We start from the raw sequence: 14614 nt of genomic DNA, 5'->3' as shown, positions 1-14614 counted from the left end.
ACAGATTCAGCAGGAAATCAGAGTTTTATTAACAGTGACGGTGATTTTCATTTGCATTCAAATTGTTCCTCTCCCTTAATGTTCATTTTCATGGTGAGGTTAGGAGCTCCTCTAGGTGCGCTCCTCCCACTTTGCAGTGACGTTATCCTCCTGCAGACTGGGAGAGAACAGAGAAGTATACCTGCCTCCTTTTGAAGCAGACCAGGTGGCTCTTAGAAGTCCAGTAGTTTTCATCCCAGTTTGTTTCAAGTCAATCAACTGATTAGCATGAGATTTTTGCGGCTTGTCTTTATGAATGATTGTTTAAAAGGCTGCTATTGAGAGAGTCATTTTAGCAGTTGTGGAATAGTGTGCCACCAGATTTTAATACAAACTCTCTCCATATTCGTAGGGACAAAGTGGAAAAACTAAATAAGGAATCAAAACATAAACTGGCTTATTCTGGAAGAGTGAAGACAATTTGCCTGCAGAAAAATACTGCACTGTGGATAGGAACAGGAGGAGGACATATCTTGCTGCTTGATTTATCAACACGTCGTCCTGTACGAGTTATAGACAACTTTTGTGATTCTGTTAGAGTCATGATAACAGCTCAGCTAGGTAAGTAAAACCATCAAATGATGAGTACTTTGAAATCAGTGCCAAGTTTAGGATTGCTGTGTCCTGTTTGGCATGGTGTTCCAGGAACAGATTAGCATTTCCCATGTTTTTTTCATTCATTCTGTTCCACTGCTGTCGTCTTCAGTCAATGTCAGACACTCCGGTGTTAGCTGAATACGAGCAGGCTGTCATACCTGTGCCCACATAAAACAACAGCTCTTCCCTGGTTTGTCACTGATCAGCACATGAACACACCCCACCTTCACTGCGTCCTTGTGCCATGCTTCAGCACAGTTCTCACCATCTTCTGTCTGATAGTCTTTGTCTTGATCTGTGTCTACCCATCTTCTTTCTCCATCTTAAGTTTTATACTTCTGGCTTCTCTCTCTGTGGAGCTTGTTAGGGTTTAATAATTTTTCCTTAATTGCGTAATGCCTAGTTTTCTTCTGCCATCCTTATTCAGAAATGGTTCTTTTAGGTTTGGGTCACAGGCAGATCACAGCAAAGCTGAGAAAGTGCTACACACTTGGACTCAGGGTTCAGACTTGTACATATGTCCTGTTCCTGTCACCAAGGCCAGTTGTTTCAAGCTGCTGTAGGCAGATAGTAGTTGTGGGTTTTCAGTGGTCATTACAAACAGCTAGAGGAGCATAGTTAGGTATGGGGCACTTCTTGGCTGTTGTAACTTTCTTCTCCTGTACACTTTCCTGCATCTCTCCCCAAAGTAATAAAGGCCATACCAACTCAGGAGTTCTTTGTACGGCAGTGGTAGGTACGCTCAAAATACACATTACTTCAAAAAGTACTCTGTGGCACAACATGTGAATTCCCATCGCCTTCCACGGTGTTTTGAAAAAAACTTTGGAGTTCCCTTGTCAGTGTGATTTAAAGTGTGTTTGCTGTCAAAAAACCACTCTGAAGCGGTTGTTGTGGACTCAGAAACACACCATAATCCTGCTAGTAAACTTCATAGTTGCAGGCTGTGGATGTTTTCTCATTACCATCATGAACTTAATTTGGGGGCTGTTTCTTCCTTTCTAGCACCAGAAGTATCCATACACTACAGTTAGTTCATAGTGCTGACAGTGTTGTATGAGTCAAAGAACTCCATCTTTCTCTGACTTGGCTTTGCCTGAGACAGCAAGTTTGTAGAGTCTGTTCAGTCCTCAGCTGTTAGGAGTGCCAGCTATAGAGTCCAGATTCACTAGCACAGCATTTTCAGTCCTTCTAGTGCTGATAGCTACAATATTAATACTATAAAGGGTTGTTTTATTTTTAGCATTTTGTAAAGAGTAGTTACTATGAAAACAAAATTTCTGCCTCACTTATTACTGTCATTGACAGGGAAAGTATATTCTATAGAATAGTACAGTGTGATTTAAAAAGCCTTGAGTCTCATATTCTTTGTTTCTAGTCACCTCAACATTTTAAATCAAAATTTTATATACAGAAAAGTTAATACTTCAGGAGAAAGAGTTTAGCTGTGTTTGCACAAAACTCAAGAATTGCAAGTAAGATTGATACATGATACATTGATGTATACTTTTTTCTTTTGATCATCTTTTCCCAGCAATTATTTATAAGGGTTGGGTTTTTTCCTAAATTCAAGGACTTTACTTCTACTGGGATTTTCACAGATCAGTGAAAATGGCACTGAGGCTGCCGAGCAATTCTTCAATAGTAATGCATTGCTTGTGTGAAATGAGAGAAGATAGAGGGAAATATTTTTGTATTAAATAGTTTCATTTAAGATTAAAATACATAATGTCAATCAATGTAAATATTTCAGGGAAAAGAGATTGCCAGACTTTGAGACATCAATTTTATCTGTAGTTCATATATGAATATGGAAACATAATGTCTTTTTCTAATTCTCTCACCTAACACATTGACATATAATAGACATGAGACTTACCATAGAGAATTATTTATATGTAAATCTGTAGTTCATTTTGCAAGTGAAAATTTAGACTTCTATATAGTAGGAAAGGACCCTAGTCTGAATAAGAAACATTATACTTAAGTTCCAGTCACTTTTGTAAGGAGTATGGATAGGACTGGTTGCAGAAAAAATTGAAGTGATGAAAAATCTGAGCATGGAAGATGTGTATGGTTCCCACCAGCCCTCATCTACCATAAGCAGATTTACATCAATAGCAAAGGAGAATATACTGCAGATCTCCACAGGGCAGGAAAAATGTCTCTACCGTGCAGAGGTCCTGGGGGACCCACTAGAAACATTTGCCGGTTCAGAAGGAACATAACGTGGGGGACACACTGCAGTGTGGTCACACAAAACTTCCAGGACTGTGGCTTTCACAGTAAGCCATACTCCAGTCTATTTATACCCCAGAAACTGACCCCCTCCTGATCTTTTCCCTGGGGGAGAGTGTAAGACTTCATGCATGAAGAGGTGTGGGGCGCAGTGCTGCAGCTGGGGTGTCTGCAGACGGAGGGCTGTTCCTTCCCTGGCCTGATCCGTGACCCAGGTACGTAGGCTGGGTCCTGTATTCCTCTACTAGCGTACAGCCAAGGGCTCACTGTCCTCTTTGTGCTGCCAGTAGGACAGGTAGCTGCTGTGGCAGGAGAACATGTAACAGCTTCCATCTACCTTGCAAGACATTTATAAACATGTCTTGTTGGGAATAAGCGGGAAGTTGGTACTGAAACACTGGCACATTCAACTTATCCCTCTGTGATCCAACCACTCCTGTCTTCCTGGTCTTTTTTTGCATTCCTCAGTAGGCACCTTCCTATGATCCGTCCCCTATTTCTACTTCCCTGTTAACTCTCCTTTCCCACCTACGTGCCATCGTTAGTACAGAACACTTTTAATTGGTTTGTATCATACTTGGTTTTGATTTTTTCATAACCGAACTGATTACTGGCACTTTCTGTTTCTGCTGTCCACTGGGACTTCATTTGCAGCCTACCCCTTCGCTGTGACATCTGTTTCCTGTGACTCTACTACCTCTGCTTGTGGTATATAATAGGGTGCTTTGTTCTCAGGCTTGTTCAACATGCTGGCCGGCTGATCCAGCGCTTATGCCTTTGAATCCTGATAAACCCCTATGTTAAAGGGAGACATGAACTATATTGTTTTCACGTCTGGGTTTTTCATGGTTAATGATTTTGAATAAAGGGTCCGGTTGAATGAACTTTGCTTTCTGTCATCTTAGTGGGATGATGTCATCTACTCTTTCTGTCCTTAAATTACAAAGTTCCCATTAAAATTAAAATTTGACATTTTATTTCTTTGAAAAAGGGAGTCTCAAGAATGTGGTGCTGGTTTTGGGATATTGCTATAAAAGTGACACTGAAGACAACAAATATCACAAAGGTACCTGAACTGTGTTTCATTTATTTGTATTATTAGTAGAGTAGACACTATCATGCTTGACTACCCACTGAGAGTTGATCATCATTTCATATAATTTTATTGAAACATTGTTATTATTTTTTGTTGTCTTTTGCATTTCTGGGCTCCATGCAAACTAACAGTAACTTCTAAAAATGGATCAGAGGAAGCCACTATTTGAAGTATATAACATACTGGAAAACTGTATTTGGAGAGTAAATGTCATTGTATAATTGGAGAATGTATCAAATGGATTTCCAGAGGGGTCTCTGCTGGGCCAGGAATCCTCAATGTTTTCATGAATGTTGTGGATGAAGGAATAGTGAATGTGCTTTTCAGATTTGCAGACAATTCTCAGCTAAGACAAAGCCACAAGCACACTGGAGGGCAGGATTAGAATTCAAAATGACCTTGACAAATAGAACAAATGGTCTGGAGGGAAGTAGGATACAACTCAGTAAGGACATATGTAAGACCTTTTACTTAATTAGGAACGATCCGTTGTACCAACATGAGGAAATGATCAGCTTAAACAGCAGTGCTGTAGAAAAAGGATTATAATTGATCGCAGGCTGAACATGAGTCAACGTTGTCACGTTGCTGCAGAAGAGGCAAACACCATTCTTATACCAATTGAGAAGTGGTGTCTGTAAGACATGAGCTAATTCTTACACTCTGCTGAGTGCTGATACGGCCTCTGCTGGAGGAGCCTATCCATGTGGGACTTGCTGAATGTTCTGGACTATAGTCCAGATGAGAGAAATGCAACCTGTGAGGAAATGTTGCAGGAAGTCAAGTTGGTTAACGTAAATAAAGCTTAGAGAAGACATGATAACAGGCTTCAAATATGTAAATAAAGAGGAAGGGAATAAAGACTTCTGCATATTCCTTGGGGGTAGGATAAGGACTAACCAGTTTCTATTACAGCAAGGGATATTTAGGTCAGACATCAAGAAAAGCTTCCTGACAGTTAGGATAGCGAAGTGCTGGAATAAGAAGATAGAAAACCTCCATCTTTGGGTTTTTCTAAGAACAGTTACAGCTGATGCTCTGATCAATGCCCTTCTTCACCTTTATCTCATCCCAGTTTCAGTGACTCCTAAAAATGTGGCAATGACAGAATAAAGTTATAGGTGGCAAGTGGAGATGAGCTGACTGTTTGGAGTAAAATAAGAATCAAACTTACAGCAGTGGTTTTTATATTCTGATATTCCCTGATTATTACCATGAGAACACCTATTGCCTTTTTAGCCTTTTTATTGTATGTAAGAGTGCCGTTAATTATACAGAGAGGAATCAGAGACTCCCAGAAACCGTGGGGCCTTAGTTTATGAGCCCCTACTCAGGTAAGTGTTCTCAAAAAGCAGCGTGAATTTTCCATGAATAGAGTTGTTTGCATGAAGGAGGATTGAAGAAGTGACCTTTTCCCAGTATACTCACTACCTTATGAAATCAGTTTTCATTTTTAGTTTACAGTGAATGGGTTTTGAGTCTTGTAAGCATTTAGGGTATATCTACTCGGGAAACTAGAGATGGAATTTTATGCCAGCACCTCAGTACTAGCATTAGCTGTAGCTCAGGTCAGTACCTTATGGCCCACAGGCACCAGAAAGGGTTTTTCAAGTGCTTTTAAATGGTATACTCTAAGTTTAGGAACTGGAATCTAAATCATTGTGCAAGTACAAACAGCTTGTAACCCATAACTGCATTACCTCATACATGAAGTTTCATATAACTTGTCTTCCTGGTCCTAAGCATCATGCTTCATTGAAGCAATTTATGAGTAACTAAAAAATAAGCAGATAAGCAAAACTACTTCTTATTATGCAGTAATTCTTCTCTGTTGCAGTTTTCCATTTTTTCCATTTTTTTCATTTTTTTTTTTTCCAGAATTACAATCCTGCGTGTCGGTGTGGGACATTAACCTGCCCCATGAAGTGCAAAACCTGAAAAAACATATAGAAATGAGACAGGAATTAGCAGAAAAAATGAAGAGCTTTTCTTTGGATTGAAAAGTCACCCTGCAAGTGCCATTCTCTTTTCTAGTCTTCCATTCTAACTTACCGTGCAATATTTACAACTTCTTGTCGCTGGGGTTTTTAACCGAAAACCAGGAAGAAGATTGCCATGAGAGAGGCCATTGGTATTCATAGGATACCAAGAAAAGAGAAGGATAAGTTATTTGTAATATTTGAAAGGACAGAAAACTATTGAGAATTTCTGAATCTAAAGTGTTATCATGCATCTTGTTTACCTGTGAAGTTCTGCTCCCAGAAGCTATGGCTCAACTTCAGTATAACATTGTTCATCCAGTTTTTGATCCCAGTTAAATTGGGAAGAAGCCAGAAGACTATAAATGGCTCTTACTTACTTCCTTATCTCTACTGAGTTGACGCTGTAATAAGAAGCAAAATTTAAGCTTCTATGTGTTTATTGCTATTTGCGTGTATGAGTTTGCTCTGGTAATTCGTGTTTTAGTAATAAGTCAGAGCTTATGACCCTGAGTATACGAAAGAAAACATTACATTTTATATAATAGCAGTGTTTAAAGGAACATATAATAACTACATTACTCTGCTTGAAACAACAGGCACAATAGTCTTTATTTCTTCCATGAATAATTGACACTTCTTCATTATGATCAGAAAAAAAAAGTTGTGCTACAATAATAAAATAGGTCAGAATTCAGAATTTAAATACACCGACAGGCTTCTGCAAGTTGGTGTCCTCTTGCAGTACTGCAGTCTGCCTTGTTCTCGGAGATGTAGTCACATTGTTATGAACGTTACCATTCACATATATCTGTTGTACAGCTCACTTTGAAAAGCCAAGAGAAACGCAGAGTGAAAGCTCTGATCTAAATGCTGCTACAACTTTTACCACAAAGGAAGAAAGCAGCATGCTGCTGTAGCCAGACTGCTAGTTCTTAGTCCAACTTGCTGGTTCGCTTATCTCAATCTTAAAAAAAAAAAAAGCAGGGGGGGAACTTTCACTTTGATATTTCTAACATGCGAAGTTTCCGCTTGTTCTTGGTTTAATTTATATTGTTATTTTGGGGGTAAGCAAGGGAACCTTGAGGAGCGTAAGAATTGGCTACCTCTTGTGTACAACAACCAGAATTTGTTGCCACACATCTTCATTCAAGAGAGGCCTTTTGCTGCTCTCTGGCTATAAGTCCAAGCTGCTTTTTACAGCCTGCACTGATGTGGTCTAAGTAAGTAAGTAAGTGCGTGCCTTATTTCTGTCCATCAGAAGACAGATATAATTCTCTTTTTTTGATACCAAAAGAATCTATAGGGTGCTCCTGAAATCTCAAGGAGTGGATATCTAGAGCCGTTCCTGAGGCTATGGAGCTGAACAAGGCTGAGCAACCAAAAAGTTCTCAGTTCCATTTTTATAATTTTGGAGAAATTACATACTAGGACAACAGCATTTATTGTGTCCAACAGTGTCACTGTTCTATTTTCTGCCATTTGTTGAGTGTATACTCAGGATTCCTTTCAGATATGCACCCCAGTTTTTATATATTCTTGTAATCAGCATACAGAGAATGATGTGCTATTTATATAAGATTTTATAACTGAGAAAATATATATTATCTTATAATGAATACTTTTTTTAAAAATAGAATATATGTATTGTGATTATGTTTATTTATAAGTCATTTTGAGATGTAAGCCTTAAACATTTTTATTAAAGCTGTGCTTTGTTAATAATATAGTCTACTTCTGATCACTGAATCTCCAAGGAGGAGCTTTTGTGTGCAGTTTTTTGTGGAGCTTAATCCCTTACATCAGGATGATGCAAGATCCCCTTTCCATGGGTTGTTTTGACACAGCTGCATTCCCAATTTTCCCCTGTCTCATTGTGCATGTCTTAAGCCCTTTTCCATTCCCCAGTTTATCTTCTACTTAGTGTTCCTTGCAACCTTTCCCAGAGGTGGGAGGTGACCTGTAAGCAGTACTGTCGTTGCAGTTGTTGGTCACCTCTTCCAAGATGCTCTGCAAAAGAATGGTCTGTAGACTGAATTGGTCCTACGTGTTCGGTATTACAGGGATAGCAAAGAATGAAAGAGACAATAGCAACCAAACAAAAGACAGAAGGTCATTACAAACCTGACTAAATTGGCCACTGTTGAATTATCAGTGGTGAGAGAGTAAAATTCTGTAAAGGTGACTATTTATCAATACAGCACTCATTCATAGGGAGCACAGTGATCCAGCTGCATCCTCCCCAAATACTTTTTAGTACTAGAAGAAAAGATTTGGAGAAGATCATGTGTTGGTACTTCATGTTATTCTTTGCCATTTGATACAGTCTAGAAGTTCATCTCTGGCCATCTTGAGCCCTATTCAACTCATGCACAGCTGCCTGTCTGCCAAGTGTGGCATTTCTTGGAGACAACAGCGAAAGGGCATATCCTGTCAAATAAAGACAGCCCTCAGCATCCATCTCTTTCCTGAGTGTGGGAAAGCTCTTGAAGGAGGTGGCTGCAAAATTGTTTGGCCAGGAGCTGGCAGGCAGTAAGTGTGCAGGTCCAATTTAGAAGTACTGAGGCACTGGCTTCCCCTTCCCAGCTGGGACGTGCTGCCAAGGAGAAGAACATCACTTCTGTGCGACAACCATTTAAACCTGTGCTATAAGGAAACCTTTTCCCAGAAACATCTCTGACAAACTATAAGGAAAGAGGAAAAAAAAAAGATCCATGACTTTGTGTTCCCTCTGGCTTTAGTGGAGCTGTTTGAAAACCAGCAGGGAGTACAAGCTCTATCAGATGCAACGCTTCCTGTATACTTAGGATAACATCCAGCACCTGAAAACAGAACGATAACCCTTACTTCAAAAAAGAGCCTGTTTGCTCATGGGAAACAAGCAGTATGGTTTGGATGTGATTTAACACCTGAGCTGGGACACGTAATTAACCCCATGTTCCTCAGAAGTGTGCAGCTAAAGGATACTGGGGTTTAGACCTAAAGACAAGGAGACAAACTACAGAGTGAGCTGAATACTTGATCCCTTTCAAGTCCTTTCTTGAGGGAAGGATGACCCATCACTAGTCACAGAGGGAAAGGAGAGGCCTTGGGCTCCCCCGTGGGCCCTGAGTCAGCCCAACATGGTGACAGGAGCGCAGTGACTCAGCTCACAGGATCACACACCTCCAGCATCGCCACCTCTTCCCCTGCTCCATGTTTTGGCAGCTCCTGCAGAGCCTGGCCCGCACAGGACCATTGGCCACGAGGACACAGCATGGTGGGACACGCCTTTACCTTGTAGAGAGAAATTCATACAGCGGGAACATAAACACCCAGCTCTTTGCACTGCAAATACATTAACTTTAGTTCATGGATGCTCAGGTCTGCTTTTCCTTGCCTTGACATCTTGACGGTCACCTTGAAAACATCTGTTCTCTGCAAGGCAGCAAGAACCATCCGCCCCCACCACCACCCGCCGGGCTCCCGGGCTCTGCAATTGGGACTTTAAACCAACTGAGCTAAAGCTGGGGCTCAGCAATGTCAGCGTCACACCATTATCATCAGAGGTCACAATAAATACATTTTTTTAAAAAACTGCAGAGCTGTGAGCCCTGGGAAGAGCAGCAGCGCCTTTTGCAGCTCACAAAGCAGAGGCTGGGTTGGTTTGTTGTGGCAAAGCTGCCGGTGGACACAATGGCAGCTCCCCTGTGGGTGTCGCCAGAGCTGCCTGCCCCCCCCCAGCACAGCTCCCCTCCCTTGCTGCTGCTCGCTGACCAAGTCCGCAGCAGCCTGAAGAGGGGAAAAACCTGTTCAGTTTTTCTCAGTAAGGGCCGAGGGACGTCAAGCCCAGCCACCCACCCTGATGCAGTAAGGTTTATGGGGACTGGCAAGACACAGGGCAGCCAAAACCAGCTGCTTCTGGCAGCATCCGTCCCCCCCCAGCACCTTCCCCCCAGGGAGGTGTGTCGTGCTCTGAAGTGAGCCCATCCTGCCCACACTCACCTGGCACCAGCCCCTACACCTCTCATCAGGACTGGGAAGCAACAGGTCTGTGCACACCAGCCGGGAAGATGCCACTGACCCTGCTGGGTTTGGGTGAGACCTTACACAAATGTACAGGGAAGCCAGTTCTGTGCACTAGCAATTTTCTTACATTATCCTAAGCATTTCCTGATGAACGCCCACATAAAACTCACGTGAATTTTGCCATTTTGAAGCCCACTGCTCCAAAACGCAGTGCTCTGCTGAGCTACATCCACGGGTGGGCACAGCAAGAAGAGTCGGGCTGATGCCTTGGGGCTCAGCTAAGTGGGTGCTGACCCCAGGGTGCTCCATTTGCACCTGTGGTTCTTCTTCCAGGACTAAGGGAGGCCACCTCAGGTGTTGGGACAAGCCACCAGGGCTCAGACATGCGCCCCACAGCCCTCCGCTCTGCAGGGAAACCATCCGTGCAAGAGCGGTGACACCTTCTCCACCCCAGCCAGGCCTCTCTGAGTGCTGCTGACAGAGGACAAAAAGCCCATCTGTTGCCCCTGCAGCGATGTCACCACATAAAGGAAATATCCCCCCTCTCCGCATGCCTCCACAGACTGCTACGGCAACAACGTTTTTGCATTAGTCTAACACTGTCAGGTTTAGGCAAAACTCAAAAGATGCTATTAAATTGCATGCGCACAAGTAAAGGTTTAATGAGTTTCCTATTACTCCAAAAAAGTTCAAAATTTGAAAAGTGAATTTCTAAACTTTAAAGTCACCTGCTAGAGCCCACGCTCCCGGCTGAAGCAGAGCAACAGCAGCCCCTAATGGGTAGAGAGCTGGAGGCCCAGGCTGCCCAGCAGCCATGCTCGGTTTAACCACCACCATTGTTCATACTCACTTTTAATAACTAACTACCAGCCAGGTAATTAAGCTTCAGTCAACAGTAATTTTCAAATATTATCCATGTGTCAAAACTCACTTCCTCCTCTTTTTTTTTTTCAACCTCCAAAATAATAGTATGTGCTGAGCACTCTGCAGCCGGAAAAATCTCATGGCAAAACACGCTCCCACCTTGTTAATTATGAGAAAGTTTGCAAGGAAAAAAAAACCAAAAAAACCAAACACATTCAATTCCCTGGTTTTACAGCTATTACAGCTAAATCCAGGAAGGGACACAAACACCTGGGCTCCGCAGGGGCTCAGAAATAGCTGGTGCGGAGCAATCAGTCCTGCCGGAAGAGTCTGAAATCCCCATTGCTGGAGCTAGGGGCAAGGGAAAGAGGGAGGAAAAAAACCCACAAAACCTAAAAACCAATATTAAGTGTCTGCAGTTCCCATAAAACCGGTGCCAGATACATAGGGGACCGCACGGCCCTGCTCCTGCAAGCTCGCAGCACACGGATGCCCAGGCCGGGCGGCTCCGCAAGACGCGTCACGCCTTGGCGCGACCGGCACGGCGTGGAGCGCTGGCAGAGGCGCACGCAGGCAGCTGCAGGGGGAGGCTCCTGCTGAGAGGACGCTGGTGCCGTGGCCCCAGAGAGGAGCAGGGACAGTCCTTCCCGGGAGAGGTCAGAAAGCCACCAGCTTGCCTAAATCCAGGCCTGGAGAGGAGGGCCCACAGACAGGGAACTATTGTTAGTTCTGCCCTACCTCACCCAGCCATTTTTCTTCAGTCAAAGGCTTTATCCTGGACAAGCTTTGCTTTTTAGTTTAAAAGCCCTTTGGGCTTTGACCACGTCAGCTTTGACCAGCACCGCTCCCCTTCCACGCAGGCATCTCCAAGGCATCAGGAGAGCAAAGTGCAGAATTGCTGTTGCTACTCGGTTGCCCCGTCGCCACTGAAAGATGGAAATACCAGCGTCCCGGTTTCATGCAAGGACCCGTCGCTCTCCGCCCTGGAGAAGCCGCAGGACGAAGGCTGGGCGCTCCCCGACTCCAGCAGCAGCTCTTGCAGACCCACGTGCCACGGGGCAGCGTGTTCCCACAGCCCAGCAACACGCAGCCGCCCCCGGCTCGCTTTGCCCACGGTGAGGGTCCTGCACAGCAGCCGCCGGCTGCCCGTGGCTCCAGCCCACCCAGGGGGGTCCCTGGGGAACGGCTTTTGGGCTTGGTACGGGCAGGGGAGCACAGGGCCCTCGCTCAGAGGAGGGAGCGCTTCGTGACACCTCCAGCCTGTGATGGGGGAGGCGGAGGCATGGGCGCTGCAGCCTGGAGGAGCTCTGCTCACCGCGTTTGCAATCGCCTTTTGCCCCCACACCACGCCAGGGTCCTTCTGAACTCGGCCCAGTCCGGCTTTCTGTTTTTCACACCTCAAGTTGCTGGTTCTGGGACTCTGAAGGTTTCTATTTATGTACACAAAATAAAAAAAGAAAACAAACAAGCCACAATGAGATTTTGCTTGAATTCTGCTGTGTCGAGGCCAGGGAGAGGCTCAGGTTTGCAGAGTGTGCCTTTAGCTCTTCCCCACAGAAAGCACGCTGTACCACCCAGCCTTAAAAGGCTTCTGCTTTAATGAATTTATGGACCAGCTCTCAGAAAACTCTTCTGGAAGACAGGAAAAGGTGACACTGCCTTGCTCCTGGGCCAGCAGCAACCAGAAATACTTTGGAAAGGACACTAAGCCATGGCAGAAGGAAAAGATGAAGCTTTTCATGTAATTTTAACTGAATCAGCTGAAATGTATGCCAGTGCTCTAGCGAGGCCTGCAAGGGCAGAAGGCGGACAGACCTACAACACCAAACCTTTGCCAGGGCACCAAAGGTAGCAGGCAGCCTCCCTTAAGGCTTCTTGAAGCATTAACTACTGTATGTTAACTATATACGCAGGCAAGCATATTTTCTCTAAACAACAGACCACCACCAAGGCCAAATACTAGACATGATTTGCATTAACTGAGCGTTGGCAGAAAAAAAAAAAGTGTCTTTACGAGAAGTAACTTTGCAACTAAGGACCGATCCAAGTAAGCGATGCGTATAGTAGATGTATCCTCTCACACCCCCGCCTTCTGTGGTGCCTTTTAAAAACAGACGGAGATCTTTGCAAGTATCCCCAAACAAGCTGTTCTCATTTCCCATCTTCCCAGAAAAAAGCTGCGGTGCTTGGTTACCTCTGAAGAAATAGAGAGCAGGGAGTTTTAGTATCATCAATGCCACCGGAGACGTGATCGAGGTGACCACATCCCTCCTGCTTCAACGTTACTGCATCTGTAACGTGTTATGCAAGACATCCTTCTCACAGAGAACTAGACAGCAAAAAGACAAGGCAACAGCTGCCTCCGACCTTGGTTTTGTCTGTACAGTTAATCACAGCTGCATTTATACCAAATATATATCTGCCTCTGACTGTTCCTAAGCAACTATGCCGACTGCTTAGGGCTCGGTTTGTCAAATCGGTCCCTGAAAAGCTTAAGAGGATTTCGGGCAGGGCAAGGCAGAGGAGGGAGAGTCCTTGCCCAGCTCCGGGCAGGACCGACTCCACCAGCACATCTCCCCGTCCCACCGTGGACCTCCCCACGGCCACTAACAGGCGCCCAGGGCAGAGCCGGCAGCTGCAGGGAAAGGCCGGGCACTGCACCCACAGCGCAGGTCCCCACCACGGAGCTTCCGAGATGGAAAGAGCTCAATTTTCTTTCAGATTACTCACCTATTTCTAGGATGAGAATTTCAGGGGAGTGAAGAGCAGCTTGGGTTTGCTTTTGTAAAGAAAGTCTGCTCCGTCAGTTAACCCAACCCCTCTCCTGCTACAGAGACACATGCATTTCTTCCTCACCTCCCTGCCAGCAAGAGCCCCAAAACACCTACTAGAAAAGTCAGGGGGAAAGAATGAAAAGAGCCTGAAGTAGGGCAATTTCCATTCATACACCCACTTCACATTCTTCTCGTGGTCTGTCCCGCAACAGGCACCAATACACACACCAGAGGTGGTGGTTAAGGAAGACGGAGCAAACAGGCGGCACAAAGACAGTAGCCACAACGTACAGCAGGATCTGTCACAGCCGGACTTCCACAGCCTCCCCCATCACACTGTCCAGCTGCACCCGCCACAGCACATCACTCAGCTGGAAGACAGCATTATTATAAATTACAGGAATTTACTCTTTTACATCAGCTCATGATCAGTTCCTGCCCCCCCCCCCCCGCCCCAAGAATTCTCTCACAGCTATGGGTTTTGACCACATCTTCATTTTTTACACTGCTAGCTTGCTTTTGCTGCCTGCTCCACAGAACAGGCACCTGCTCCTGCCCACCAAAACACCTCGTCCGGTCTTCTGCTGTACCATAAAGCAAGCAAGCACCCTTACTGAACTCCTGCGGGTGCCAGGGCTGGCTACATCCTCACGTTTTTCCTTCCCTAATTAGAAATCTTTTGCAAAATACATCCAGAAAAACAGCAGTGAAGTGTGTCATCTTAACTCGGAGATTTTACAGCAACTTGTCAACGCTGTGTGATCCTGGCTCGCGGGTGACAGGGCCGGAGGTGCTCTGTCCTGTTAAAAACTCAGCTCGGTGTTTCCTCTCGAGCCCTAAAACCAAGAGTTACTTGAGACATATCCGCTCCCATCCCCTCCCCACCTCTTACGGCTGGCACCAGCTTCCCGTGACACTGGGGTACAGCTCGAGGGATCCGGGGGACACCTGCATCCAGGCACAGCACTCCAGGTCTTGGAGACAATCAAGGCGATCGTGCTCCTGCTAACACAACCTAC

General features: G+C 44.7%; 1 protein-coding gene across 3 annotated transcripts in view; it reads left to right on the top strand.

Moving 5' to 3' along the window:
- The window catches only part of LRRK2 (leucine rich repeat kinase 2), a 70570-nt gene extending 63658 nt beyond the window's left edge, over positions 1–6912 (top strand). For all 3 annotated transcript variants that reach the window (XM_030014944.2, XM_041123265.1, XM_030014945.2), the window contains 3 exons: positions 392–600; positions 3866–3940; positions 5849–6912. In XM_030014944.2, coding sequence (XP_029870804.1) covers positions 392–600; positions 3866–3940; positions 5849–5970 — 406 coding nt within the window. In that variant the 3' untranslated portion in view covers positions 5971–6912. The remainder of the gene's footprint in view (positions 1–391; positions 601–3865; positions 3941–5848) is intronic.
- The last annotated feature ends 7702 nt before the right edge of the window (positions 6913–14614 follow it).

Source organism: Aquila chrysaetos, chromosome 5 (assembly GCF_900496995.4).
Source record: "Aquila chrysaetos chrysaetos chromosome 5, bAquChr1.4, whole genome shotgun sequence".
Lineage (NCBI taxonomy): Eukaryota > Metazoa > Chordata > Aves > Accipitriformes > Accipitridae > Aquila > Aquila chrysaetos.
This window is presented reverse-complemented; position numbering and strand designations above follow the sequence as displayed.